Raw genomic sequence first — 24,081 nt, forward strand, 5'->3', positions numbered from 1 at the left:
CCCACGCGCACACCGCCCAGGCCCGCTGTGGATGAAGGACCCGCACACAGTTGCAAGGCACACTTTATTCACTCGCTGGGGGGTCTGGGGGGTCCTGGGCAGCAGACCTGGCCCCTGGGGAGGAGGGCGGGGGCTCGGGGGCTCTAGTTGGAGGGGTGGAAGGCGCCACGTTGGTGCCACTGCATGTCGCGGATGCGGCGCACGGACTGCACCTGGGGGTGGGGAGCCCCGAAGTCGCTGCTGTCCTTGTAGTCGCCCTTCTCTAGCAGGTACTGCAGCCCGCGGTAGCCGGGGTACTGGTAGCCCACCCACCTGCAGGGCCCGAGGAGGGAGAGAAAGAGAGAGGCACGTCCTTCAGCCCCCAGGAGAGGGCGCCTGCCTTCCCGGAATTGGCAGGACTCGGCACCCCCCCCCCCCCCCCCCCCCCGTCGTCCCGTCCCCCGCCTCCGAGCGCTTCTGCTTCCTTCCTGCTTTTTTCTTTCTTTTGGGGGCGGGGGGGGGGGGTGACGGGTACCAGGGATTGAACTCAGGGCCCTCGACCCCTGAGCCCCATCCCCAGCCCTGTTTTGCGTTTTATTTAGAGACAGGGTCTCACTGAGTTGCTTAGGGCCTCGCCGTGGCTGAGGCTGGCTTTGAACTCAATCCTCCTTCCTCAGCCTCCCGAGCCTTGGGAATGACAGGTGAGCACCACCGCGCCCGGCCCCCTTCCTGCTCTCCAAGGGCAGCTCCCTCCCTCCCAATATGAGTTTTAGCGAAGGCCTGACACAGGGTCAGAGCAAGGAGGGTCATAAGCTCCCCGAAGATTTGACTAGGACAGGCCCCCCAGGGGCCCCCACAGTCCACCCACTGCTCAGGGCCTTTGCCATTCAGGGGTCACTGACTCTTTTAAGCACCTAATGCAAATGACAATCTTGTCCTCAGGGGACATGGCAGAGCCCTGGCCCACAAGGACCTGCCCAGCCAGTCTCTGTGGACACCTCCAGCTCCGCCCATCCTCCTCGTGCCCCTGTGTCCCTGCACTGAGGCCACCAGGGCCTTCATGGATCAAGAACTCCCTGGAAGGCTCCCCAGGCTGTGCGCACGCGGGTCTCTGCGGGGAGCTTCCTCTCCCCCTGGGCCCTGCAGCCCTGCTCTGCCTTGAGGCCTCGAGACTCTCCCTCGAGGGAGAAGCTGAGGTTTGTGGGGCACCTCAAACCAGCCCCTCCTGGAAGGTCACCTGCACGGGGCAGCTGCCAGGCCTCCTCCTGACGCTGCCCGTGGGAGCCCAGGACAGAGTGGACGTGGGAATCCACGTGTGCAGGAGCCAGGGACTTTGCACAGTATTTAGGGGACTTGAAGAACCCCAAGAAGCCAGTAGGTGTCGCCAAACAGGCTGTCTAAGGCCAGGCGGGGGGAGGGGTGGGGGGAGCCCTCATATTATTTGCATAGAGCCCGCCCACCCCCCCCCAAGAATCAATCCATTGGTTGCTGCAGTACCGGGGATCGCACCCAGGGGGCGCCCGCCGCCCAGCCACACCCCAGCCCTTGTTCCTTGGAGACAGGGTCCTGCAACGTCCCCCAGGCTGGTCTCCAAGACTGGGGGCCCCCCGAGTCGGTTCCCCGGGGCGAGGGGGCTGGGGCTGCACTCACGTGCCGCTCTGCACCCGCACTGAGGACACCTTCTCCTGGTAGCCGTGGGCGTGGAAGCTGGGCACGTCGTCATCTATGATCTCCATCTTCTTCCCCGTGAAGTTGGGGTTCTCGTAGAGGATGATCTTGTGCTCCTGGCTGTCCTGTGGCCGGGGCAGGGAAAGCCAGTGTGGGGGAGCAGCCCTCCCTGACCCCACATCCCAGCATGCTGCACTCAGACCCTCTGCTCCATAGACCCACCCAGTGAGTCTGTGACAAGGCCAGTGGACTGTGAGTCTGTAGAGTCCCTCCTGAGCCATGGGCTCCCGGACGTCACACTTGGGGGAATATTTGATTCTGAAACGGTGGTTTTCCCTCCCACAAACTAGACTTTCTCATTCTTAAAGTGCAGCCCTGTCTTATTCACCCCCCAGGCCCAGCACAGCCCCCTCTCCTGTCTCTTCCCCTCCCCCTGCTGCTGCGTTTTTCTTAGTTGTCTCGCTGAATCCATTAGGCAAGTCTTATGACACTTGGCAGATGAGAAGACTGAGGCACAGAGAGGTCAAGTGACTTGCCCGGGGTCACACAGGTGGGAAGAGGAGAGCCAACATATGACCCCAGGTCTGTAGAAGGCCAAGTCCAATCTTCTTCCAATCTTCCACCACACTGTGGGAGGACACAGTCCGGGCTTGGAAGTTTTGGGAGTTGAGTGCTTGAGCAGTGGTAGGTCCTTACCCCTCCCCAAGAGTTTATTCACTAGTGAGAACCAGGCTCAGAGAAGAACAGACAGCTCTCACAGGCACGAGTCCTGATTAAGAGCTGAACCGCCTTTTTCTCCCCTCAGCACAGAATTTCTTTTAAATTCAAGATGGTGACCATTTATTGAGCAATTATTTAGTAACAGGATTGGGCAACTCTAGGAGCACTATCGACCTAGGATAGAATGTGAGCAGTGTCCCCTGGAGCATTCTGTCACCTTGTGGTTACAGAATGTGACAGCCCTGGGGCTGAGCTCCTGGGAATCTGAGGACCACAGATACTAAGAGCCCCAGGGACAGAGGAGGAGCCCGAGGCTCAGGGAGGGGGAAGGACTTTGCAAGGTCACAGAGCCAGGCGGTTCCCTGCCAGTCAGATGGGATGCAGAGCCAACAGCAAAGGCTCCTCCCTGCACCTGTGGCTCCACGTGGCCGAGGGGACGAGTGACGGGGCAGGGCACTCACCACTTTGATGGGCCTCAGGGAGCTGAGGGAGTCTGTCCTGCGGCTGCTGGTCCAGGAGTCCCATCGGGGGTACTCGCCCTTCTCGAACACGAACTGCTCGCCCTTGCAGTTGGCCTGCTCGTAGCCCACCCAGCTGCCGCAGAGACAGAGGGGACAGTCAGTCCAGCCCAGCGCCCCGCGCAGGACCCGCCCCCGGCAGCTGCCCTGACCAAGGGCAAAGAGACACAGCAGCGCGGCCACCTGGGCTGCCCAGCTCCAGGCCATGCGCCTTCAGCCAGGGACACAGTGACAGACGAAGCAGGTCCAAGGGACCCCCCACACCAAATGCCAGGGCCACTGGGTGCTCCAAGGCTCAGAGCTACTGTCCAAGCAAACGAAACCAACAGCCGACGGGTGGCCTCAATAAGGCCACCACAGCGGGTTTGCAGCTGTCCCTGCAATGTCACCGCGGGGGGCGCCGGGAGGAGAGGAGCACCCTCCGCCTTCTCCACTGAGCTCCCTCTCGGGGCCACCCTGGGCCTCCCCCTGGGAGCAACAGGGACTCTTTTGTCCCTGTGAGTCTCTTGCTCTTCCTGGACACAGGGTCTCTGAGATCCGTCCCCCTGGGCCTGCGGGGCAGGGACGCCAGCTCCCCCCAGGTGCCCAGACCCGCGGGTGCTCAAGGCCCTTCCTTAAAAAGGCGTGTGAGCCACCTGCTGCTCCTGGGGACCTGACATCCCCTCCAGCAGGTGACATGCCCCTGTCACCTGCTGAGGCTTTGCAAATGGCCATCTCACTGTTCTCTGGAGGGAGGGGGGAGGAGGAGAACCCCCTCCTGTCCAGGACAGGGACAATCTCCTTCCTGAAATCTCCCATCCTGTGGGTGCCGAGTGGCCACGAGGGACGAGGGACGTTAGGGGAAGGAGCCTCTCTGGGGGGGCGGACGGGAGAGGGCCCGCCTCGGGCAGGGAGCACTCTGGGGCCACCCAGTGCCGGCAAACCCTGCCTCAGGTGCCACAGTGGCCTTGGGAACAGGAGGTTGTCCTCAGTGTCCCTGGAGAGACCAGCCGTCTGCGTGGGCAGGGGACCCAGAAAGTGGCAGCCAAGAGCTCACAGCTGTCACCCGAGGACCCCGTCACAAGAACAGAAGACGACTTCCGCATGTGACACCAGGGCCAGTGACATCCACGTGGCCCATCCAACCATGGGATGGTAAAGCCACGAGGGTCACGCCATAGGACCCCAGTCTTCACCTCAGCTGGGCCACGTGGTGGCGGGAAGCAGGTCACCAGGCTCCACCCGGTGTCAGCGGGCTGGCTGGGGGGCCAAGAGTCTGCTGTGGAAGTGGCCCAGAGGAATGGCCACAGGACACTGCACAGAACGCCCTCTGTGACCCAGACGAGTCCCCGCTACCTTATAACCTCGTGGGCTACAAAACTCTAAGTACATCACGGTGCCATTCTGATTCTTTCAAAAACCATTAAATATAACGCAGAGAAAAATCTAGATTTAGACCCCAATCTTTTTTTCAGGGAGGGGGGGTACCAGGGACTGAACTCGGGGGCCCTCGACCCCTGAGCCCCATCCCCAGCCCTATTTTTAAAATTTTATTTAGAGACAGGGTCTCACTGAGTGGCTTGGGGCCTTGCTAGGTAGCTGAGGCTGGCCTCGAACCCAAGATCCTCCTGCCTCAGCCTCCCGAGCAGCCAGGATGACAGGTGTGGGCCACCGCGCCCAGCTAGACCCAAATCTCAACAATGGTTACTTCTGAGTGGTCGGGCTAAAACTATCTTCCTTCCTTCCTTCCTTCCTTCCTTCCTTCCTTCCTTCCTTCCTTCCCTCCCTCCCTCCTTCCTTTCTTTCTTTTCCTTCTTCCTCTCCTCCTCCTCCTCCTTCTTCTTCTTTTAATCTAAACACTGTTCTTATTTATTTTTTTTTTTTTTGGTGCTGCTGGGGTTGTGTGCCAGGCAAGTTCTCTATCACCAAGCCACACGCCCAGCCCCTATATTCTTAATTTAAAGCAATAGCACTTTAAACAATAAACAAATTTTAAAACTCAAAATGTATACATCTATATTTTTAAATTAAAAGTGTAAAATAGTTTGGCAGGGCTGGGGGCAGCACTCAGTGGAAGAGTGTTTCCCTAGTGTCTTAAAACCCTGGGTATCATCTCCAGCACTGCCAAAACTATCCACCCACCAAACTCAAAAACCTTGGTTAAAATATGCTCGGGAAATTCTATCATCAAAATGTTAAAAGACTATCCCAGTGGCTCAGGAGGCTGAGGCAGGAGGATCACGAGTTCAAAGCCAGCCTCAGCAAAAGCAAGGCCCTAAGCAACTCAGTGAGACCCTGTCTCTAAATAAAATTCAAAATAGGGCTGGGGATGGGGCTCAGTGGTCTGGTGCCCTGGGTTCAACCCCTAGTGTGTGATTATATATATTAAAAGGTAATTGAAAATCCCACGTGGAGTTCCAGTGGCCTGGACTTCAGTTATCTGGAAGGTGTGCAACAGATTCCCTGCGTGTGCCAGATAACGGAGGCTCGGCAGGGCTGTTGCATGGGCCACCTTCTCCACGTCTTCAGACGTAGACACAGGCAGGGCCATGGCACCAGCAAAATTCCCCGGGCATCCTGAAGTGTGGGGTGGTCCCTGCAGGACACCCAGCCATACCAGACTCCAACCTGTTGGATGGGGGTCACTGGTGACCCCCCGAATCCTGAGGCTCTTACAGAGAGGGAGTGGCCAGGAGCCGTGGGAGAGACCCATGCCACCTGCCGGCTCACACAGGACTGTGCTCACCTACACGACAAGGGGACAGTCCATCTGCCAATCCCCCACTCTTTCTCAAGTAAAGATGTGGCCCCCAAATATGCCAGCAAATCGGCAGCTCTTAAAAGTTCTGTGTCCCTGCCTTGAAGAGGTGGCTGTCATCTGTGCCCAGCCCTGCGCTGAGCTCTCCTCCCATCCTCAGGAGGACAGGGTCACCCTCGTCCTGCACAGGAGGAAACGGAGGCTCAGAGAGGGAAACTCCTGGTTGGAGGTCACACAGCCCAGAGGTGGTGGAATTGGGATTTGAACTCAGCTCCAAAGCACAAGTTCTCCCGCTGGGCTGCCAGACCCCGCATGTTAGGGGCACGGAGAGGACAGACCCCCAACCCCACAGCCCGATTGCTTCACCCTGGCAGCCCCTGGCCGGGCGAGGCCACGCGGATACGTACGGTCCAGCCTGCACGAGGACAGAGCCCGCCTTCTCCACGCCCGTCTCCTTCAGGTTGGGGCAGGGTCCGCTGAGCTCGTGGGAGTGGCCCTGGAAGTTCTCCTGCTCAAAGATGATGATCTGCAGCGGCAAGAGTCGGGTCAGAGCCTCCGAGGAGGCTGGAGGGCCGACCCCAGGGCCAGGAGACCCGCAGCCGCCTGGCTCCTGGGGGCCTCATCTGCCTTCTGTATAAGGGGACGCAGAACTGCCCTCGGGGTGCACACGGCCAGCCCGCGTCGGTGGGCATGGGAGGGGACAGCCGTGCTGCCCTCCCTGTGTGCAGTACCGGGGACCAATCCAGGGCCTCTGGAGAGCGGGGCGGGCGCCCCCGGCCCTTCACGGTCGTGGGAACCGAGGCGCAGCCCCGAGCCCCCGTGGGCAGAGCTGACCGGGCGCCCAGGCAGCTGGAAGGGAAGCAGCATGTTGCAAATCTACCCCGCACACCCGGCCCCTGTGACCCTGAGCCCTGGGGACGGTCCCAGACAGGCCAGCGCTTAGTGACTCCTCCCCACTCCGGAGCTGGACCAGCACCATCCCACGTCCCTGGTCTCCATGGAAACCACGGGGACCACGCCCACCTGGGCCCCTCCTTGGAGCCGCGGCCTCAGGGGCCTCCCCGGGCCCGACCTCCCCTTGGGAGACTTCTGCAGGGGACTTCGCGCCCCTGGCCTCACCTGGTCCTCTCCTCGCCCAGGGAAGGGGTCTCGCGGGGTCCCCATCAGAGAAGCCGAAGCTCTGCAAAGTACCAGACCCCCACCCCCACCCGGGGCCCACGGAGCGCCAACTGGGAGGCCACCTCAGCGAGAGCTTGGGAACCGTGCGCTCCAGCCACCATTGGACAGGCGGGGGTGGGGGGGGCAGCTCCCAGCGGCAGAATGCACAAGGTCAGCACTGGCAGGGGACACAGGCCTCCCGCTCCCAGGCAGGGGATTAGCCAGATAAAGGAAGCGAAGGGGGTGGCCAACAGGGCTCAGAGACAAATTCCACGGGATCAATTCAGCCTTTAGAGTCACTGACCCAGCTAGATCCCGGGGGCAGGAGACATGGGTTGTGCTGTGCAAACCTAGGGAGCGACTGGATGTCTCTGGGCCTCAGTTGTCTTGTCTGTGAAACGGGAGGTCAGGCCTGTTTTGTACGGGTGCTGGGAAGGATCAAGAATGTGGAAGTCAGGGGCTGGTTTCTCATGACCTGGCCCGAGAGCAGGCACTTGGGAAGGAGGGTGGGGTGAGGAAGGCAGACTCTCCAGGCATTTGAAAAGCCTCGGAGAGCCCAGTCCACCTGTATCACTGTTCACTGTTGTTGTTCATAAATAAAATGGAGGCTAAAATGTCCCACGTTATCTGATTCTTTAAAGCTGTCCTGCTGAATGGAACAACCATCAGCTCCACATCTGCAGTGCGTCTGAGCGAGGATAGTGCTCTAAGTATAAAATACTTGATTTTGAATGGGGAACAAAGAACCTAAAATACCTCCCTAATGAGTCTTCTCTTGATTGTTCACTAAAATGCTCATTTTCTTATACATTAGGTTTGATACAACATAAGATGAATATGAGTTTTCACCTTTGTAAGTGTGGCGACTAGAACATTTTTGTTACCTGGGCGGCTCACAGTGCGCATCAGTTGGACGGGGGATGCTTTAAGTCCAACCTTTCTGCTGTTTGCCAGACTCACCCAGCTCATTCTTGACCTCAGGGCCTTTGCATATGCTGTCCCCATTGCCTGGGTGCTCTGGCTGACTCCAGCTCCTCGCTTGACCCAGGGTTCTGCTCAAAGGTCGCCTTCTCAGAAAGGCCTTCCCTGAGCTCCTCTGAGGACGCGGCCATTCCCCGTCCTCCCTGGCTCTCAGGGACCCTGCACCCTGCTCTGTGGTTTACTGCACAGTTATCATTACTCCAGGTGTGTATCCAGCTGCTTGCTTGGGGTCTGTCTTTCCTCTAGAAAGTGCAGCTTGGAAGGGGACGAATGAGCAGGAGGCTGTCGGGGGGCAGTTTTGCATGGACCCCGCGCCAGGACTCCTAGAGCAGAAGGACACCCGGGAGAGGCCAGAGGGTGGAGGTTGATAGAGTGTGAGGCTGGGGGGTGGGGCGAGCCTCTGCCACTGGAATAAGACCCCACGAGAGTGAAGCTGAGGTCTTCGCGGGCACCGTGGGCCAGGAGTTAGGCTGAGCCTGGCTGCTCTTCCCATTTTAGAGGGAACTGAGACTCAGAGAAGTCGAGCAACTGGCCTGGGTCACACAGCAGGCGTGGAGCTGGAAGCCACCCCTCACCTCTCAACCAAGAGCCGCTTCTCTGATGGGCGGAGGTCCACCCCAGCCTTGGTGCAAAGTAGGATGCACACCAGCCGAGAAGTGGAGGTGTGAGCCTGCACAGCTGCATCAAGGCCTGCGTGCCCTGTGCTGGGACGGGCCTCGGAGTCGGTGGAGACGGGGGAGGGGAGGGGGGAGGGGGGTCTGCCCCTCCCCCCGATCTGGCACCCACCTTGGGGTTGAGGGGCTGCGGCTTGCCCGCCTGGGTCTGGTGGTCTGAAGCCATCGTGGACTGTCCCGCGCAGGAATGACCTGGAACACACGGGGAAACCACCGTGAGGACGTCACCGGTCCTGGCTTCCTCCTCCTGGGGACCCGCAGGGGTCTTGGGGTGTCCCGGGCGGCAGCTCAGACCCCACCGCCAGCCTGACTTCTTTGTGTCCGGCTCGGGGTGCTGTGGGAGGGGAGGCTCCCTGGGGACACACTGGGACCCGAGGTGAGGCCCCTGGAGGGCAGGGCACAGCTCCGGTGGGTCCCCACGGCGGGAGGCTCGGCTGTCACCGCCACCTCCACGCAAAACCGGACCCTCGCCCCCCCCCCCCCCCGTGCTTGGCCACCCTGGGACTCAGCGAGGTCCCCCATCCCTGCCTCTTGGTCCCCGGCTCCCAGCACCCAGGACGTCCCCAGGCCATTGATCTTGTCCCCACAATGTGAGCAGGAGACGCGCCGCAGGACACAGGACAGCCCAGGACATGACATCGTCCCTCTCTCCCTTCCTTAGGGAGGGGTGCTGGGCTCAGGTCGCCTGGGGACCGTCCTTCATCCTCCCCTGGCTGGACGGCCTTCAGGGGAGGACACCCATCCAATGGCTCAGGAGGAGGATCTGCCACCCCCCCTCCCCGGCCCGAGTCCCACGGGTGCCCCTGGGTCCTCAGTGTTCTCAGAGGGCAGCCGAGGCAGCCGGGGTCCCACTGAGCAAGCGGTTCTGCCGCTCGGGGGCCCCGGGATGGTCACTGTCCCTGGGGCCTCAGTGCCTCGGGGCCTCAGTTTCCTGCTCTGTAAAATGGGGACCGCCGAGGTGCCCGACAACATCAGGGTTCGATGGCACCGAGCACAGGAGGCGCAAGCCCTTGGCAGCCACCCAGGACCCACTCTGCACCCGGGAGGAGGTGACAGAAGGGATCATTTCCACCCAGCGGTGGTGGCACCAAGATCACCTTTGGTGACCTAGCCACTAACACTGCCCAAGGCTGGACACAGGGGGTGGCGGCAGCTGGCCGTGGGTCTGGGCGAGCCGTCTCCCCGGGCATCACTGAGGGGTACCCACCGGCACCGGTTTGCAAACCCGTTACATTTTCCTGCCAGGTTCCTGGCAAAGCCGAGATGCCGACGGGCTGTTTCATATTAGTGACCAACGTCACCAACAGCCGAGGACACACTGGGGAGCGGCTAGACCCTCCACTGTTAGCCCTGGACCCCGGGGCGTGACCCCTGTCCCCACTGAGCGGGAAAGAACATGGGGCTGGGGGCACCTGGTCAGGAGGCGTCTGGATTCACCCGTCACCCGGCTCCCGACCCCGGCTAAGAGGAAAGGCTGGGGAGCAGGCGCGTCCCTCTTACCAGCGACACCGGCAGCCCCCGCGAGTGCCCGTGGAGCCTGCGGCGGCAGGTGGCATTTATACTTTCCCCAGGAGGGACGGTGCCAAGACGGGCACCGCAGGGTCCCCGCGGGAAAGCAGGGGAAGAATGCAGGGTTAAGCCCACACCAAAGCCCCGGTCAGCAGATGCGGCAGACATTGTGTCTCCACACAATAATGTCATTAGCTGTCAGATTCGGCCGCGCCAGGGTGGTCAGGCGCTGGGCAAGGAGATGCCCGCTTTGCATGCATCAGCCCTCCGGCTGCCAGGATGGGGCCATGCCCGGTTCACGGGAGCGGTCATCGGGCCCTGGGGCTTGAGAGGCAGAGGTGACCTCCGTGGCCCCGTGGAAAACAAGGAGAGGAGGGTCACCAGACAGAGACGGCACCCGGGCAGCGGCCCTCTGCCCACCCACCCGTCCACCCAGCCATTCAACAAAAATAGTCGCTGGGCGTCTAATTGGTGCCAAGCTCTGTTCCAGGGGTCAGTGTCACAGAGGAGATGTACCCGGCCCGGGCCATCAGGAAGGCTCCCAGGAAGAAGCAGAGCCCTGGTGACAGGGAGAAGGTCCCCTGAGGAACAGGGTCCATCGAGCTCCAAGCAGGAAGGGCCACGCGTCCCAAGACGCCCTGGGGGCAGAGAGGTTCAGCCCCACCATGGCCTGTGATGGGCAGGGCCCCGGTGGACAGGGGCTGGTCCTGCGGGGTCCAGGGGGCAGCTGGGGACAGTGAGCTTCACCCCCTGGCAGAGGCCAGGGATGTCCTGAAGAGGGGAGCTCTGGAGAAGCCTCTCGGGTCTTTACTTCTGGCCAAGTCACTGCCGGGGCACCTCAGGTCCCTTGAGGTCCTTTCCTGCAGCCCAGGTCCTGTCTTGACCTTGAATCCAAGGTCAGGCAGGGGGAAGAGACAGCCCTGGAGGTTGGGAGGTAGGTCCAGGAGACGCTCCTGCTCCTGCCGCCTCCCAGGCACTGCACACAGGGTCCCCGCTGCTGGGGACTCCCGCCTGTCCCCATCCACCACCGTCTTTCCCATCAGCAGATACAGGGAGGCAGGATGTCATCTGCCTGGTTTTCCATGGCATCCAGGAGCCCGGTGCCTGGCACGTAGTAGGTGCTTGTGTAAACGGGAGGTTAGGTAAACAGCAGAATTTTGGATATAGAATGAAGCAGCCGGTACGGGAAACAGCGTGGCCCCTCCTCAAATAGTGAGATCAGCCGGGCACGGTGGCCCACGCCTGCCATCCCAGCTAATGAGAGGCTGAGGAGGAGCGTGGCTTGAACCCAGGAGTCTGGGGACACTCTGGGCAACATACTGAGAGCCGGGTGCAGCGGCACACGCCTGTCATCCTGTCGTAGGGACAGACGAGGCAAGGCACCCAAGATAGCAGGAAACAGTTTCATTTGGCTGCAGCCAGGCTCAGAGGGCACAGTTTTGCTGTAATCAGTTAATCCCCTGAACCCCGAGTTCAGGGAGTTTTAGAGTTTTATACCCAGCATGTAAGGGGAGGGGCTCAGAAGTTCACAGTCTGCAGAAGTTCACATAAAAGCAGCTTTTTCTTTCACTGTTCTGGGCAAGTTAACCCCTCGAGGACAACACCTGAGAAGTGGAGAGCTTCTTCTCCCCTTTCTTTCTCCCCCTCACCAGCTGTTACCATGGAGCCCAATTGTAACTTATCTTAAAAATGTAGACATCTCTGGGAAGCCCAGCTCAAGGCCAGAGGCCTTGTTTGCTCATTTCTACAAAGTACTATACTGGATATGTTTGTGAAAAACTAGTAAGGGGGTGTCCAGCACCTGGAGTGCTGCTATCTTCCCGGCCAGTGGCCAGGTAAACAGGGCGACACGAAAATAGGAAGTTTATCTACATTGGGCCCTTTCTCAGAGACTTTTTTACTGACAGTCCTAAAATCAGCCATGGTGAAGAGGGCTTTTCTGTGGATAAAGGAGGCGCCACTTCAATCCCATAGCTCTAGAGGCTGAGGCAGGAGGATCAGGAGTTCAAAGCCAGCCTCAGCCACAGCGAGGCCCTCAGCAGCTCAGTGAGACCCTGTCTCTAAACAGAACACAGAATAGGGCTGGGGACGGGCTCTATGGTTGAGGGCCCCGAGTTCAGTCCCCAGGAACAATACAAAGTTCAAGGCAGAGTGAGCCCAGGGCCAGCAGCTGCATCTGGGGGCATGGCGGTTGTCGGGGCTCGTGGAGTGGGACACCAGGAGCTCTGGGAAGGAAGGACGTCTGAAGATGCGGGGGAGCTGAAGCGGGAAGACAGTCGTGAGAGGACGGATCCCGTGGACCCCCCTTCCAGGACACAGCTCAGTGGACACGGGAATGGTGACAGAATCTGGAATGGCGGTGGCCCTGGGCTGGGACAGAGAAGTGTGGGGGGGGATCAGTGATTCACAGGCCCAGAGAGCAGGCTGTGGTGACGCTGGCCGTGATGTGGTCCGATGTCACGGAGCTGTCCCTGGAAACGTGGTGAAAGGTCACACTTATGTCGTGTGCTTTACCCCAGGAAAGGCCCCCCGCCCCTGGGCCTGAAATCCAGCCCCGCACAGTCCGTAAGGCCGGCTCTCAGCTGGACGTCCCCGGGGCTGGGCTTTGCCCGAGGGTCTGGGCAGGTCCCTCTCGGCCTCTCCCAGCTCCTGGCAGGGGCTGGTCACCAGGGCGCCACCTCCCTGGCAGAGTGTCACCCCCAGCACGGGGCCGTCTTCTCCTGGTGTCCCCACGTCTTCCTCCTCCGTGCAAGTCTGTCTTTGGGTCCAAATTCCCCCTTTTATCATGGGGTGGGGGCTGGGGGGGGGAGAGGCCGGGCTGCTCAGGTCACAGACATTAAGGAACATGGCAAGTGGCCCTCATTGGCACCTGTGGGGACGACACACCCATAAACAGTGGATCAACCCCCTTTACCTGTATCCCAGTGGTTTGGGATGAGGGTCCGCCCCCGTGACGTCATGTGACCTTGGTCAGCTCTGCAAAGACCCCATTTCGAGGTTCAGACCGTGGCCGGCCAGTTCCGTGGCTCTGGGCCCAAGGTGATGGACACCGTCATGGCAGGGGGCCTGGTACAGGGACGCAGCTCAGGAGGGAAAGAGGGCTCCATGCACCAGAGACCGAATATAAACCCGAAGGCACCTGGGGACCGACTTCCTCCGCCACACGCTCCCCCCCCGCAGTCCCCGCCTGGCTGACCCTTCAGCGGGTCAATCCACCGACTGGGTCACGGCTTCATGACCTTTCACCTCTCGCACCGTCTCACACAGGAACTTTGGAGGGGGGTCATCATGTCCAAACCACGACAACAGCGAGTCCAGTATCTGTCCCTGAGCCTGTCCTCCCCCAGGTGACCCGGGGTCAGTGGATGACCCGGCTCAATCTGCCCCCAGAGCTTGGTTGACTTTGAAGGCACAGCCCTGTCCCTCCCCGGGACGGGACGCGCTACTCCAGCTCAGGTCTGCTGACCTGGGGAGACGGAGGGACAGAGGGACTGGAAACACCTCTGGTCCTTGAGTTGTCACCACAGAAGGGACAGAAGCCCACTTAGGGTTCAGATGGAGGAAGCTAGGCTGGCCCGAGTCCCAGCTCTCAGACCCAGGCGTGAGAAGTGACTGGACTGTCCGCGTCAGCCTCCCCGTTGCCCAGGTGAGTGGTGACTCTGTCCCCTTTGAAAGGTCTTGGCTCCTGTGGTAAGGTCACACACCCACTCTGCTGGGTCTCCCAACACCTCTGTGACCTGCAGGAACTGAGCTCCGCTGCCCAGCTACAGGGTCCCGGAGTCTCCCGAGGGGGTCCCTCCACGTCTCCAAGACGGTGACAGGTGTCCCCAGACAGGGCTGCGCATACTTCCCCCCCGACCAACCCCAGCCTGAAGCCATCTGTCTGGAACGAGCTCTGTGCCACACGGTTGGCAGGAAACACCGTGAACCCACAGGGTCCCTTGGTCCCATGGAGGCTAAGTCCACCTCCTGACGGAAAAGGGAAGGACCCACTTTTTTCATCTCAGGTTCCAAGGACAGTTTAGCCTGAATCCTCCTGAAGGCCAGACTTCCAGGGGTGACATGGCTCTCCTGTGGTGGCCATCTTCCCAGGAGGACTTCGACCCTCACCAGGGCTCTGTGACAGTCCCCAGCAACTGTGTGCAGAAGTCCCCCTCACTGGACTACAAACACAGGGGGTTGGGAAGCTGCTCTTTAGGTCACCCAAGCAAGTGCTGCTCCCAAGGAGGGGTCCGCACATCGTTCCTAAGGCCTGTTCTCTTTCGTTTTTTAATTTTTGATTTTTATTCATGTTTTTAAATGAATCACAGCAGAATGCATTACAATTCAAAGACCCCATTTCTAAGCGAGGTCCCAGTCTGGGGCATGGGGTTCAGGTTTCATCGCATCTTCCTGACTCACAGTTCAGACCACGACAGGGATCCAGCCATATTTGCTGAACAAACAGATAGTCTCAAGAATTTGCAGAATCCTAAAAAATAAGAAAGCATTCCTAACATTTAGGGAGTGTGAGAGCCTAAAGAGTCGGGTGCCAAGTCAGGCGCTGTCTGGACTTATTTCTTTTATCCTCCCAGCCCAACAGGTAAGTGTTGCATTTATTGATCACCCCATTTTATTGAGATTGGAGGCTCAGAGAGGTTATGGGACTTGCCCAAGATTGCACAGCCAGTAAGTAATAGAGCTGGGCTTTGTGGACTGCCTGTCTCCTAGGTTTCCCAGAGGGTCCTTTCCCAGAGGGTCCTTTCCCAGAGGGTCTCGCTGCATTAAATTCTCACAATCATCTTTGAGATAAGCATGAGTAGTATCCCCTGTTACAAATAAGGAAGTTGAGGCTCAGAGAAATTAAGAAACTTGTCTGAGATCACACAGCCAGAACCTGAGCTCATCTCAGTCTGACTTCGAGTAAAATGCTCTTCATCTTTACGCTCTGATGCTTCTCTCTACGCCCTGAGGATTGTGGTCAAGCCCTCTTCTCCAAGTCTGTCTTCCTGTCAGAAATGAGGTCCTTTCCCCAGCACCTCACATTTTTCTCATCTAGGACAGTCAGAGTTCCCATGACTGGCAGGGTAAAGCATGCTGGGTGGGGGCAGTCAATTATTATCCCTATTTTTGAGGTGAATAAACTCAGAGAGGGAATGAAACTTCCCCCAAAGTCACACAGCCAGGAAGTGGCAAGGCTGGGATTTGAACCAGGAGCTCAGGATTTGCAGATCCCAGGGCTTCAGTCCACACAACTCCCTTGTTCCTCCTCAGTTTCCTCACCTGCAGTTGATGTTTCCTTGGCCTGCACCTGTGTCATGATCTAGTTTCTTGAGTCCATGGCTAGCGAGCGCCCTCCCCCTTTTAAAGTGACCCACCCTGTGACACCCGTAGCTGGGTCCCAACCACAGGAGACGCTGGGTAACTGCAGCTCTTCGGCGATCCTAGGCTGCTACCCCTGGGTGGGCTGCAAGATGACCGTTGGCTGGGACCCACGAGTTGGGGAGAAATGGCAAAAATGAGGCTGTCTTGTCCAGGCCCCACGGGACAGAGGCAGTCCCTCAGACAGAGGGAAGAGGGGGCCATTTATTTGGAAGTCCAGGGAGCACAAGGACGTGGAGAGGGACGAGGGGCAGGGAAGGGGAGGAGCCGGTACAGGGCGTATTCACAGGAGGGTCACCACTGGGTCTTCCTGGATTAGCAGGGAGGTCCCGTGTAGCTGATAAACGTGGCTGACAACATTTCCGGTGGAAATCATTCTACCGCCGGAGCAGACTTTGCAGTGGACTCTCCTCTTCCATTGTCCCGTGTCGGCAGCCTTGTGAGACAGCAGTCTCCATCAGCCTGGACCCCTGAGTGACCGCATGGAGCAGAGCCCCCTGCTGGCCAGCTGTGGACATGCAGCATCAGGGAGAAAAACACCTTTGTTGTTTTAAGCCACCAAGACAAGGGGGCTGTTTGTTATGCAGCACAGCTTGACCGATACATGGGAAGAAAGGGCTTGGACCCTCCTCTCCACCTTCCTGTTCCCATGGAGAGAGCTCACCTCAGTGTCCTCCTTGGAAAAACTCAATTTGGTCCTTAGATACGAAGGAGTCAGAGGCGGAAGACACCCCCAAGATAAGCTGAGAGCAGTTTTCTGCTCCATACTTCTGATAATTTTTTGTAACAGCCTCTTATTCTCTTGAAATAAAATTGATAATACAACCTACCTACGTACAAGCTTCCCCAAAAAAGATTAATGAAAAGCTGTCACAACTGTAACTATAGTAGAAAAGTATAATACAATTCAATCTGTAACAATATGCTTCAATATATAAAGGCTTTGACACAGCTGTGCCAGGTGATCTAAGACAGGAGAATTATCATGGATACATTGGGCTAGGAAGTCAATGTATGTTCAAGATGTTCATTCACCTCAGTGAGCAGGTTTTTGTTGGTTGGTTGGTTGGTTGGTGCTGGGAACTGAACCCAGGGTTGCCTGACCACTGAGCCACATCCCCTTTTATTTTTTTATCTTGAGACAGGGTCTTGCTAAGTCGCTCAGAGCCTTGCTAAGTTGCTGGGTTGACCTCCAACTTGCAATCCTCCTGCCTCAGCCTCCTGAGTTACTGGGATATAGAAGCATCTGGAACATAATACAGCTACATGTGCAAAAGGGGCCAGGAGTGATTTTTTTTTGATGCTGCAAATACCACAGACCACACTGCCACGGGTGCCATGACTTTCCATGATGGTGACGAAGCCCTGGAAGGTTCCATCTGTGGTCCGGGGATCTGAGGCATTTATCTACCAGCTCCCATTAGGAGATGGAGTCCCCTCCCAGGGGGTGTGAGTGTCCCCAGGCACAGGGGAATGTCCCCAGCAGTCATGCCAGGTGCCCGCAGACAGAACTGGCCCAGTGTCCACCTGGACATTTTCTTTCCCACCCTACTTCCTGGTGGCTCCCTGTCCCTGGTGGATATGTGAGTGTGTGAGGCTCAGGAAGGAATGTTCTAGAATCAGTACCCAGGGGTGGAGTCTCATCCCTTCCACTTCTTTTCTGTGTGGCCTTGGAAAGGAATCCTGCCTCTCTGGACCGTGGTTGGCCTGTCTGTGAAATGGGCCTACCCGCCACTGAGGCTCTGTCTGCCTTGGGGCTGGACACGATGGCTCGGGCTGAGGTGTGGAGTGTGCCCTGAAGGATCAGTGAGGACAGGGAGGCCACCCCACACCCCGACCCCCATTGCCCTGTGAGTTGTGCAGAGCCACCTGGGGACGCACCCCTCTACTCCCTCCACTGCCTGCTCCTCCCACTCTCTGGGGCTCATGGGGGTGACCGGAGTCGTGTGGGGAGCCTGTGAGGAGCCAGACATGACGGGCCCTCCCTGCCCGGCGTGGGAAGAGGGGCTCCTGCTGACGGTCAGCCTTAGCCACCTTGCCGCAGGCTTGCTCAGGGCCGCTGCCCACCCTGCAGGCTTCCTGGGCTGCTCCTGTGTGCCAGAGCCTGGCTCCGCCTCCCCAGGAGCAGCTGAAGCAGCTGGGGTGTGGGAGGCCCTGGGGGCCTTGGGAAGGCTTTGAAAAGAATGTGGCAGGTTGTAGTCATTCCAACCTGTGTTCACACACACACACACACACACACACACACACAAGGAATCCCCTTGACTTCTTGCTCTGCTGTGTGTGGGAGAGCAGGATGGGCCTCAGGCTTGGCTGGATCAGGGTGCCCCTGAACAAGGCAGGAGTGGACCCCCCCATGGGGATGGCAGCCTCCCACTCTGTCCCCTTCATTGTTTCTACAAGGAGCAGTTTCATTGTACTCCATAAATGAGCGCTTGCTGAGGACTAAGGGCTTTGTAGACATCATCTCATTGAATTCAAAGAATGTCACTGGGAGGTAGGCATCTCTCCCTCAGAAGGGAGGCCCTCCACTGTGCTGTGTCCTTGGACCTGGGACAGGGCCTGGCATGTGCTGCCTGATTAATAACGTCACTGTCACCCGACCAACAGAGAGAGTCGGGGGAATGAGGAGCAGGGGAAGGCAGGTGGCGGCCGGCGGCTGCTGGATGACGGACAGATGGACGGATAGGAGGAGGACCAGGTGGGTGGACTGAAGGGAGAGTCCATGGATGGACAGATGGACGGTGGGGGAGTCAGGACAGAAGAACCCAGGGAAGGAAGCAGCTCTAGCATATGGAAGAGAGGAAGGAAGGAAGGAAGGATGGACAGACAGACAACCGGATGGATGGATGGTTGGATGGACAGATGAACAGACAAGTGGATGGATGATGCATGGATGAATGGATGGACGAATGAATGGACAGATGGATGGACAAATGATGGACAGATGGATGGACAGACAACAGAATTGATGGATGGATGGATGGAGAGATGGATAGTGGATGGATCGACAGATGGGCAGACAACTGGATGGAAGGATAATGGATGATGGATGAACGGATGGGTGGATGGAAGGATGGACAGACAACTGGACTGATGGATGAGTAGATGGATGGACAGATAGATGGGCAGACAACTGGATGGAAGGATGACGGATGGACGGATGGACAGGTGGGTGGGTGGTGGATGGAGACACACTGCCAGCTGGACATGCCGCGGTGGCAGAGACACAGGTCCCTCCCTAGACAGGAGAGCCCCCCGCGGTGCAGACAGCCCCTCCCCCCTCCCCTCCCTCCCTCCTCGCCCCGCCCCCGGCCTCTCCTTGCCCCGCCCCCAGCCCCGCCCTCCCTCCGCGCCCCGCCCCCAGCCCCGCCCTAGGGCTCGCCCAGGAAGCGAGGCAGAGGAACGTGGCAGGTGGGGGACTGACCCCAGGGTTTATTGAGCAGACTCGGGGAGGCGGACAGCAGGCCCTCGCCCCACCCTGGAGCCCCCTCTTCCTGCCCTGAGGCCACCCAGGGCGGGCCAAGGCCGCGGGACCGTGCCCCTCAGCTGCTGAGGAAGCAGCCCCGCTTGTGCCACTTCTGGTCGCGGATGCGGCGCACAGACTGCAGCTGCGGCTGGTTGGCGTCCCACTCGTTCCAGTGGCGGTACTCGCCCTGCTCCAGCACGTACTGGCGCCCGCGGTAGCCCGGGAACTCATAGCCGACCCACCTGCAGGGATAAGGCTGGGCTGAGGACAGCTGTCACCAGGCCCCGCCTCGGCCAGCCACCGACTCTGCCACTGCCTGCTACCCGCCCGAGCTCCTCCTCGGCTCCCCAGTGCCCTTGGGATGCGCCTAAACCCCAACCCTCTCACCAGATCCTTGCAAAACCCCTAGGTGCTCTCTCCACGTCCCTCTTCACACTGTGCGCTGAGCCTCCGTACATGCTGAGCCTTCGTACATGCTGTTCCTCCTGCCTGGCACACTCTTCCTTACCTTGCCCTATTCCTCCCCTTTCCATTTGCACCCCTTACACTCCGTTTAGTTCCTTCTTCCTCTAGAAAGCCCTTCCTGGCTGAACTGAATAGCTCCCCGGGACTCCCAGAGCCATATGCCTGCCTCCACAACTCTGATCACAACCAGCTGTGAATACCGGTCTCCTTGTCTGTCTCCCTATCGGCCTGTGAAATTCTTGAGGGCAGTGGCCGTATAGTTCTTAGGGTTCCCTGTGTCCCATACCTCGCACAGCAAAAAGTCCCTGAGTAAATTTTCACAGGAAGGATCAACCCAAATCATAGGCCCACCATGAGACCTAACCACAAACAGAGGGCATGTGGCCTTAAGGTTGCATTAACAGTGATATGAAGCCTAGAAGGAGGGAAGTGATTCAGTCTGCTCTCCTAGGAAGGACTCAGGTCACACCTCGTCATACATCTCACGCCCTGGATCAGGGGGACAAGGACTGTGAAGAAGAAAGAACAGTCCAAGAATCACTTTCGAGGCCTGGATATGTTCAGAAAAGGAGTAGAGGTTTCGATGGGGACAGGTAGGGGACCAATTTCAATGGAAAAAAAAAGTTTCTGGGGTCCCAGTGGTGAGAGCACCCGACGGGATGTCCCCATCCTGGGTGCAGCCGACTGGGACTCTGAGCAGGATGGTCCCCTGCGGCCTGGAGAACACAGGTCGCTGCTGGGCGGAACAGAGAGCGGAGACGGGGCAGGGCAAGGGTGCACCGGGTCCCTTACGTCCCGTTGATGGCCCGGATGCTGGCCACGCGGTCCTGGAAGCCGTGCGCCCACAGGCTGGGCACGTCGTCGTCCACTATCTCCATCTTGCGGCCGTTGAAGGCGGGGTTCTCGAACAGGTGCAGCTTGTGGTCGGGGCCGTCCTGGGGGAGAGCGGGGCTGAGCTGGCCACCCCACCCCGACGGGCTCGGGGACGCCCCGGGAGGAGGAGAGAGCCAACGGCCACCCCAGAGCTGACCCAGGAGGGAGAGGGCGGGAGAAACTCAGCGGGGACCTGGGGGATCTTAGAGCCACAGGTAGGAAGCAGCTGTCATTCCACCCATGGCGACAGAGAGGGAAACTGAGGCCCGGGGCAGCAGCAGTGGATGGGCAGTGTTGACGCAGGCGCCACCCCGCCCTGCTGGACCAGGTCTCACCCGGCCTCCCCGGCCTCCCCTGGCCTCCCCTGGCACTGCCCAGGAGGAGCACGGGGTCGTGGGAGCAGGAGAAGGGCTGCCGTGGACAGGAGTGGGCACACATGGGTATCAGAGGAAAGCCAGGAAGGACTGGAAGTGCCGCAGAGTTCATTTCTGGTTATCTCCTGGGGTGTTTCCTGGACCCCAAGGCCTCTCATTTCAACAGGGTTACAAACAGAGACCCCAGGGCGGCATGGGTTAATTCAAGATGAGCCCCGGTGTCCCCACCCCTGCATCCAGTGTCCACTCAGTAGCCAACCTCGTCTCACTATCATGGGGCCAGACATTTGGGGGCCCCTCCAGGCCAGGGCCATGGCTACCACCCAGGTGGGGGCGGGGCTTGTGCTCACGATTTCCAGAGGCCGGAGGGACAGGAGGCTGTCACTGTGGCGGCTATTGGACCAGGCATCCCAGCGAGGGTAGTCTCCCTTCTCCAGGACAAACTGCTCTCCCTGGAAGGACCTGCGCTCAAACGCCAGCCACCTGGGGGAGGGAGGGCCTGGGTCACCTCCAGGGCGGCAGAGTGGGGACCCAGGCCTGCAGATCTGGGGGATGGGTGGCTCTGACCTGGCTCCCTGCCTGGCCCCAGCCCTGCTGCTGATTCTTGGGTCTCCTGTGGATGGACCGGGACATGCTGAATAAATCTGAGACCCTGGACCCAGAAACCATCGTAGGACCTGTTTTCTAGAATCCGTGTGATGTCCAGTCTGTGAGGAGGGTGCTCAGAAAGTCTTAGCATGACACCCAACACGTGGCCAGTGTTCTGTAGAGCACCCCCCTCTTCCTCTGCTCCTGAATTCCTCCCTCCCTCCCTCCCCCTCCCCCCTGCTCTTCATTTATCTATCTGATGTGCATCTGTCCAGGGTCATTCAGATGGTCAGTGCCAGCGTCTGGACTTGCTTGTAGACATGGGTGGGACTCCTGATCACTGGGGTTCAGTTTCCTCATCTGTGGAGATAAGAATGGCACCTCTCTCATAGGATGAGAGCAATACTTGTCAAACTTGAGATGATATTTTTATTTGAAATTATAAGTATCCCCAGGGTGTAGTGGTACATGCCTGTAATCCCAGCAACTTGGGAGGCTGAGGCAGGAGGATCGCCAGTTTGAGGCCAGCCTCAGCAACTTGGCAAGGCCCTAAGCAACTTAGCAAGACCTTGTCTCAAAATAAAAATGGAAAAAAAGGGCTGGGGATGTGGCTCAGTGATAAAGAGCCCCTGGTACCAAAAAAAGAAAAGGAAATTACAAATATCATAGCCATTTATTTATTTGCAGTGATATAAATTGAATATTCACTATTTGGTCATGGAGTCAGTCTGTCCTCTTTCCTGCCACTTGCCCTGGCAATCGAGAGCTTGAAGTTTTTTCTAAAAGAACCTCTCTCATTCTACAGATGAGGAAACCGAGGCCAGAGCGGAGGGGAGCTGTCTAGGGCCCGCAGCAGCCGGTGTTGAGCTCCTGCGCCCGGGAGGTGAAGCCTTTCGGGGCCTGGACAGGTACTTACGGCCCGGACTCCACTTGGATGGAGCCCACCTTCTCCAGCAGGCTGTCGGTCAAATTGGGACATTCCGCCGAGAGCTCGCATCGCTTGCCCTGGAAGTTCTCTAGCTCGTACACCGTCACCTGCAAGAGCAGCATCCTCAACGTCGCACGCACTGGGCTCTCAGCTCCAGCCCGCGCTGCCCCTGGGCACCACCTGCTCCCTGCCCTCCGCGCGGCGAGCCTGCACTGCCCCCTGGTGGCCGCAGCGGGGACGCCTCCAGCGCCTCCATTCGAACAGTTAATGACGCCAACTCGAATGATTGGCAGGCGCCAGGAGGGACCCTGAGAGAGGAAAATCACCGACTGGAGGGCTGGAGGGAAGGAAGTGGAGCCGCTTTGGCCAGGAGGGAACAAAGGCCACTTCCAAACTTTAAGAGGAGTCAGAAATCCATTATTTCCTTCATATGAAATTTCCTCCTTTAAAAACTCTACTTAAGCTGGGTGTGGTGGCACACGCCTGTCATCCCAGCAGCTGGGGAGCCTGAGCAGGAGGGTCGCGAGTTCAAAGCCAGCCTCAGCAACTTAGTGAGGCCTTAAGCAGCTCAGTGAGACTCTGTCTCTAAATAAAATATAAAAAGGGCTGGGGCTGGGGCTCAGAGGTAAACCGCCCTGGTATCCAGCAAACGACAACAAACCCTCCATATAAGGGACATGAAATGCCCATCTACAAACTTTGGGCTCAGCTTCGCCTGCACCAAGCCCAAGAGGGATGGGCTCAAAGGCGCCCATTTAGCTTGAAGCACAGTCTTTGTACGTGGCCCCTGGGGAGCACCCGTTCCAATCACTTTACAGAATGGGTGAGAGAATCTCAGAATGGGTTAGTCATTTTCCTCAGCCTGCACAGCAAGTTGGGAGGAGGCACTGGGATTCAATAAGGCTGCTGGCTCTCTTCTCCCCACATTTGGGCAGGGAAAGACCCGCAGATGACAAAGGGAGGCAGAGAGAGATGACAGCAGCAGTCCTGTATGGTCCCCAAGAGGAAGCTGAGGGTCAGAGCATGGCTTACCCACATCACCTGGGGGTCAGGCGAGGAGCTGGGGGATTTCTTGGCTGACTTGACCCCTGGTCACCGGAGCATCTTCAGGTGCCCCTGCCCCTCCCTCAACCCATCCTGGGACCCTGTCTCAAGTGGCCCCTCCAGGGATGGCTGGGAGGGCAGAGTCCCCAATGCTAACCCCCGTCCCAAGCGGGGAGGGGAGCCAGCTCAGGCCACGCCTCTGCGTCCCTGCCCTCCAGGGACAGGCAGGGGGAGGTGACTGCTCCCATCTTGCTGATGAGGACCTGGAGGGGACAGCTAGCCATGTCACAGCGGGGGAGGGGGGGGCGGGGGGAGAGGGCCCTGCTCCGGCCTGGTCCCCTCCCGACCCAGTACCTTGTAGCCACCGCCCAGGCCTCCGTGGCTCTTGCCGGCCGCAGCCTGCTCGGGGGCCCCGAGCTGTTCCGCCATCTCCTCGGGAGCGTCTGGCTTCAGACCAAAGGAGAATGGGTCACAGGGTCCCCGGGGTGGCCTGCTGGGATTAGAGGGGCTGGGACTGTGCTGCTTTGTGGCTCCCTGGGTCAGTCATCAGCACTCGCTCAGACCTACCCTGGGGACTGGGAGCCCCACTTACAGAGGGGACCTTCCCAAGGCACAAACTTGGCCTGGCCTCAAAGCCCGTGCCTTCTCCCCACACCCATGGCACCCTGAAGTGGGGTTCTCGGGGCTCCCTAGACGCCGCCTGAGGACCCTGGCCAGAGCGGGCGTCTGGGTGTCGCTCTGCGGGGTCTCTCCCACCCCAAGCCCCAGGCAGTGTGGTCGTCTGTCCCCAGGTCTCTTGGTCCTCCAGTGAGTCTGTGAGCACCTGCTCAGCACCCAGGCCCAGACCAGGTGACCAGGATGAGCAGGGACCACAGCTGTCAGAAGGGACCGAGGTAGCTTTGTCCTCGGAGCCAGGTCCTCAGACACCTGCTCTGGGCCAGTTTGCACACAGCCAGTCACTCTGTCCATGCACTCACTGAGCACTTACTGTATACCTGCACTCCAGTGACAGGAAGAGGGTGACCACTTCCATCTCAA

At 58.9% G+C, this 24,081-nt stretch overlaps 2 protein-coding genes across 2 annotated transcripts; both read right to left on the bottom strand.

Annotated features, from left to right (window-relative positions):
- Positions 1 to 143: 143 nt before the first annotated feature.
- On the bottom strand, positions 144 to 8,601 carry Crybb2 (crystallin beta B2). The gene is made up of 5 exons (XM_027955884.2): positions 8,548 to 8,601; positions 6,030 to 6,148; positions 2,829 to 2,961; positions 1,630 to 1,772; positions 144 to 312 (listed from the first exon to the last, which is right to left on the bottom strand). Exons 1-5 carry the CDS (start codon positions 8,599 to 8,601, stop codon positions 144 to 146), a joined length of 618 nt encoding a protein of 205 aa, XP_027811685.1.
- Positions 8,602 to 18,847: 10,246 nt separating this feature from the next.
- Crybb3 (crystallin beta B3) lies at positions 18,848 to 23,472 on the bottom strand. The gene is made up of 5 exons (XM_027955881.2): positions 23,398 to 23,472; positions 21,988 to 22,106; positions 20,834 to 20,966; positions 20,029 to 20,171; positions 18,848 to 19,013 (listed from the first exon to the last, which is right to left on the bottom strand). Exons 1-5 carry the CDS (start codon positions 23,470 to 23,472, stop codon positions 18,848 to 18,850), a joined length of 636 nt encoding a protein of 211 aa, XP_027811682.1.
- Between the last annotated feature and the right edge of the window lie 609 nt (positions 23,473 to 24,081).

The sequence above is a fragment of the Marmota flaviventris genome, chromosome 1 (genome assembly GCF_047511675.1).
Source record: "Marmota flaviventris isolate mMarFla1 chromosome 1, mMarFla1.hap1, whole genome shotgun sequence".
NCBI classification, from domain to species: Eukaryota; Metazoa; Chordata; class Mammalia; order Rodentia; family Sciuridae; genus Marmota; species Marmota flaviventris.

Excerpts from the sequence above, each read along its gene's own strand:
- Crybb2 (XM_027955884.2), bottom strand. The coding sequence starts at position 8,601 with ATGGCTTCAGACCACCAGACCCAGGCGGGCAAGCCGCAGCCCCTCAAC. Across the intron at positions 6,149-8,547 it reads CGCAGCCCCTCAACCCCAAG|ATCATCATCTTTGAGCAGGA; the intron begins GTGGGTGCCAGA and ends TTGCCGCTGCAG. Across the intron at positions 2,962-6,029 it reads GTCCTCGTGCAGGCTGGACC|CTGGGTGGGCTACGAGCAGG; the intron begins GTACGTATCCGC and ends TCTCTGCGGCAG.
- Crybb3 (XM_027955881.2), bottom strand. The coding sequence starts at position 23,472 with ATGGCGGAACAGCTCGGGGCCCCCGAGCAGGCTGCGGCCGGCAAGAGC. Across the intron at positions 22,107-23,397 it reads GCCTGGGCGGTGGCTACAAG|GTGACGGTGTACGAGCTAGA; the intron begins GTACTGGGTCGG and ends CTGCTCTTGCAG. Across the intron at positions 20,172-20,833 it reads CCCTCCGGCCTCTGGAAATC|GACGGCCCCGACCACAAGCT; the intron begins GTGAGCACAAGC and ends GCTCTCCCCCAG.